Below are 4,718 nucleotides of genomic sequence, written 5' to 3'. Positions count from 1 at the left end.
TAACAGGGGCTGTTATATTACATACTGTTATGTTCAACGAAGTTGCTCAGGTTATCAGATGTGAAAATGCAAGATTGATCAAACCACTAAAGAGAATAAAAATAATAAAAAAGTAGAAATGATGCAAAGCTTCACTACACAAGATGGTAGGAATTCACCAGTGGTTGTTACATTGCATATTTTTGTCTTCAAATTTGTTGTTCAGATTACCAGACATAAGCATACAAAATTGGTCAAAATAATTAAGCATTAATTGTTCCTTTCAATAAACAATTAGACATCAGCAGTACAATTATCCCAGCTATCCTTCTCTGTGTGTGTGTGTGTGTGTGTATATATATGTATATGTATATATATATATATATATATATATATATATAGTTTTCCCTTCTTTCTTTTTCTCCTTTCCCTCATCCTAGTTGTTCCTTCCTTTGAGCAATTTCTTTCCCTTTCATAATATCTGTTTTTGTGTTTTGTTGACTCTGTCATGTTCTTACACTAGAGAGATACTATGATGTTTACACATATGGGTCTGATTTATTTCCCTTATGAATGTGGTCTCTTGGTGTATTTATTTAAATATAAAAAGCCTATAAAAGCCTAGAGTTTATCTTTCTTTACAGCTGAGTAATATTCCATTCTATAAAAGTACCACATCTTTTTTATCCATTCCTCAGTTGGTATTTGAGTTGTTGCCAAGATTTAACTATGAGATATTGTGCTGTTATAAACACGGGTGCACATAAATCACTGTGATGTGATATTTTTAACTCTTCTGGGAAAATACCCAGAAGGGGAATAACTGGGTTGAATGGGACCTCTAATCCCAGTTTTGGGAGGAATCTCCCACCAGATATTTACAGTGGTTTCATCAATCTACACTCCCACCAGCAGTGGAGAAGGGTTTCTTTTCTCCTACAGCCACTGCAGTGTTTGTTAGTGGTTGATTTCCTGATCATAGCCATTCTTTCTGGAGTAAGATGGAATCTCAGTGTTGTTTTAATTTGCATTTCTCAAATGACCAATGATGTTGAACTTTTTTTCATATATTTATTTTCCATTAGTATTTCTTCATGTGAGAAGTATGTATTCATCTCAGATGCCCATTTTTGAATTGCGTCTTTGAATGCTAGTGGCCCAATTTTTAAAAATCTTTATCTGTGCTAGAGAGAAGTCCTTTGTCTGAGGGACAGTTGGCTAAAATTTTTTCCAAATTCATGGGTTTTCTTTTTATTCTGTTGGTGATTTCTTTTGATGTGCCAAAACTTTTTAATGAGATGAGATCCCAGTTTTGAGTCTTTGAAGTAGGCCTTCATTCTTTACAAGCTGTTTGCGTGCCGGCTTTTCCTCAGAAGGAATCCCAGAGACTGTAAGCACGCTGCTGCCGGCCTTAGCTTGGCTCTGCAGTCACTTGGGCACAAGCGTGTGGCCAATGCCAAAGTTCACCATGAGTCCTGGGGCAGCTTCCATGTTAGCAGAAATCCCAGCCTGGATACACCTGATGAAAGCCCAGAGGTGGTTCCCAGGGATTCTGGAAACCTGTCCAGGACACAAGCCTCGACTTCTGTCCTGGTGACACAGATAGGCCTTCTCTAAATTCCCTGCATGAACAGATTAGTTTTCTTCCTGAAGTGGGAAGGCCAGGAGATTATGCTGCACCTGCTCTGGACCCCCTGTGTCACAGCGGGTGGTGCTCCTCATTGGCTGGGCAGTCACATATCTCTCAGGTGGTACCGGAACACATGGTAATTTCCTGAATGAAGGGCAATGTGCTGGCCCCAAGATTTCCCACTTTTCCCCAAGATTCACAGTGAGGTGGAGGCTCCTGAGCACATCTCCTGGGTCAGAACTGTTAACATCTCTTAACAGGCTGAGCGCAGAGCAGAGACTTTCCTGACTATAGCACGAGGTGGAAGAGTCTTGACGGGACAAAGGATGATCACTGACCCTGCTGCCTCAGTGCTTAGGGCACACCTGCCTCCCGGCCAAACACTTGGTACATATCAGTAGGACCTCTGGTGACTATCAGTAGGACCCTTTCCACACTTGAGCGCAGGAGCACACCTCTTGTTCTGTTTCCTGGGTGTAGGTCTGTGCTCTCAAAACAATCCAACAATACCCCAGGACTGGGCACCACCACTTTCACAATCTCCTCAGAGACTCCTGAGAGAACATAGACATTTCATCAGGGCAAGAGCATAGAGTGTTTGATGTGTAGTGATAACAATAGGGTTTTTTTTCTCTATCTTACTGACTTCCACTGTCAGTGTTCTAAATTGCAAAGAAAAGAATGATCTTGTTTATCTTTTTTGCAGTTGGTATGCAAGTCTTAGAAATTCATGCATTGTACATACAGGAAGCAACATTAAAACTAAAGTACATGACATAAATAATAAATACTAGGTTAGAAAAAGCTTTGAGCCCACATATTAGCATTTTTTCTCTGTGTGACATTGGGAACAATATTTACCTTTTTTCATGCCCTTACGTTTTCACTTAGAAAGCAGGTGATGATGTCAGTCACAAGTACATCTCATGTTTTAATGGCACATAAAAACTGCCTAACAGGAATCATGATAAATAATACATTCTCCAAAAGTGTTGTATCAAAATGAAATTGGCCCATTTCACTATTAAATATTCTTAGGATATTGACACATAAACTTTACTTTCTTTTTATACAACACTAATCTAGGGAAATTACAATATCTTTAACAAGTTAACAAATTCAGGAATTTAGACTCATCATGAAGAGTGAAGTGAAATTTTCTGGTGTTTTAGATTGACTTGTTTGCTCAGCCACCTTTTTAAAGCTCCCTTGACCTCACTGCTCCTCAGAGAGTAGATCATGGGGTTCAGCATAGGGGTGAAGATGGTATAGAAGGCTGACACGACCTTATCGTGGCTGGCTGACCTGTAGGATGTGGGTCTCATGTAGATAAAGATGGCAGCCCCATAAAAGAGGCCCACGACTGCCACATGGGAGGAGCAGGTGGCAAAGGCCTTCTTGCGGGCCTCTGTGGAGCGCATGTGCAGGACAGCAGCGAGGATGAGGCTGTAGGAAGTCAGGATGAGGGACAAGGGGATGAGGAGCATCAGGATGCAGCAGATGTACATCACGTTCTCAAAGACTGAAGTGTCAGAGCAGGCCAAACGCACTAGCACCGGGGCCTCACAGAAGAAATGATCGATTTCATGTCTGCTGCAGAATGGGAAGCTGAGGGTAGCCGCAGCCTGCATGAGCCCATCAGCTGCCCCCAGGAACCAGGACCCCAAAGCCATTCTCAGACACAGCCGCCAGCTCATGAGGGTGGCGTAGCGCAGCGGGTGGCACACAGCCACAAAGCGGTCGTAGGACATGGCCGCCAGGAGGAAGCTCTCCCCACCACCCAGGGTGAGCGAGACAAAGATCTGTAGTCCACAGCCAGCTGCGGAGATGGAAATCTTCCCAGCAAGAAAGCCATCAGCCATCTTGGGCACAATGGTGGAGGTGAGCATGAGGTCCATGAGGGAGAGCTGGCTCAGCAGGAAGAGCATGGGCGTGTGCAGCCGGCGGTCCTGCTGGATCAGGAGGACCAGGAGGGCGTTGCCCAGGAGGGAAGCAATGGCCACCAGTGCGAAGAGAAAGAGGTGGAGTCTCGTGTGCCTAAAGAGTCCCAGGAGAAAGAAGTCTGACGTGCTGTTGCTCTTCTCCATGCTTTCTGCTGCTTTGATTCTGCAAATGGAAAAATAGAGAAAAAGGTGTCTCAGATCATCTAAACCTCTTGTTTCATAATCTGTTTATATTTATGGGGCATAGATTTGAAGGTGTGATTCAAAACCCACCTCCCAACCAAGCCAGATTCTCTTGGCTTATTAGTATTATGCTTCTCTCCCACTCAAATTCCTGCGGTTTAACTACAGGTATGCATATATGCCACAAAAGAACACATTGGTAGAAAACTATGCATAAAAATAATTTTAAATTTTTACTATTGCTTAATGATAGAGCTAATTTTGTTCTTTTAAAATTATTTGTGTTAACGGTACTGTGCTTTTGTTATGTATGCTGAAACCGAAAACAATCAGGTGAAGAAATGCTGATTTAGAATTCTGTGCTTTAGACTTGTTTGTATGAGATGGTTTATTTTTCACTTTATGAAACCTAAAAACTTTCAAAAATAAGTTTTCATAAAAGTAAACATTAGTTAAATTTTATCACTGTAGTTTCCAAAAATCGAAAAACTGCACATTAGGATGAATTGAAGGACTTTCCTCCTTCCATGAGTAATAACAATGTCTCATGACATTGATTAATTGAAATTTGATTCATTGAAAATTCTTTATTCTTCCTCTCAGTAAATAAACTTCTATTTCCCTGATTTTCTAAAGGTATTTCTGCTTCTCCCTTGATTTTATAAATGCAAATGTTTCTGTTCTCCTCGTGCTCTGAAACTTTCATCACTGGCTCACTCACCCCACTTACATGAAATAGAAACTGTTTCCTGAGTTTGGCTTCAGCTTGTGGACACGAGGAGCGTGTCCCACCTGACTGCACGGCCCTGGGTACCTGCGGAAACAAGCGAGAGTGGAAAGGAAGCAGAAAGGACTTTGATGTTGATAAATGCTCCAAGAGACCAGCAGGGACTCTGGTGAGAAATGTGCTGAAGGATGAAAACGATAGTTATCAATGGTTTCATCTCTGGGGAGCATTATCATTAAGTCACAAAGAATGAAAC

The 4,718-nt window shown here is 41.8% G+C and overlaps 1 protein-coding gene across 1 annotated transcript; it reads right to left on the bottom strand.

Moving 5' to 3' along the window:
• Positions 1–2,745: 2,745 nt before the first annotated feature.
• Positions 2,746–3,696, bottom strand: LOC102016161 (olfactory receptor 2T33-like). Its single transcript, XM_013512885.1, has one exon. The coding sequence runs from the start codon at positions 3,694–3,696 to the stop codon at positions 2,746–2,748; it is 951 nt and encodes a 316-aa protein (XP_013368339.1).
• Positions 3,697–4,718: the final 1,022 nt, after the last annotated feature.

The sequence above is a fragment of the Chinchilla lanigera genome, unplaced genomic scaffold (genome assembly GCF_000276665.1).
Source record: "Chinchilla lanigera isolate Chin_1 unplaced genomic scaffold, ChiLan1.0 scaffold00017, whole genome shotgun sequence".
Lineage (NCBI taxonomy): Eukaryota > Metazoa > Chordata > Mammalia > Rodentia > Chinchillidae > Chinchilla > Chinchilla lanigera.
Note: the sequence above shows the minus strand (reverse complement) of the source record. Positions and strands in the feature narration are given on the sequence as shown.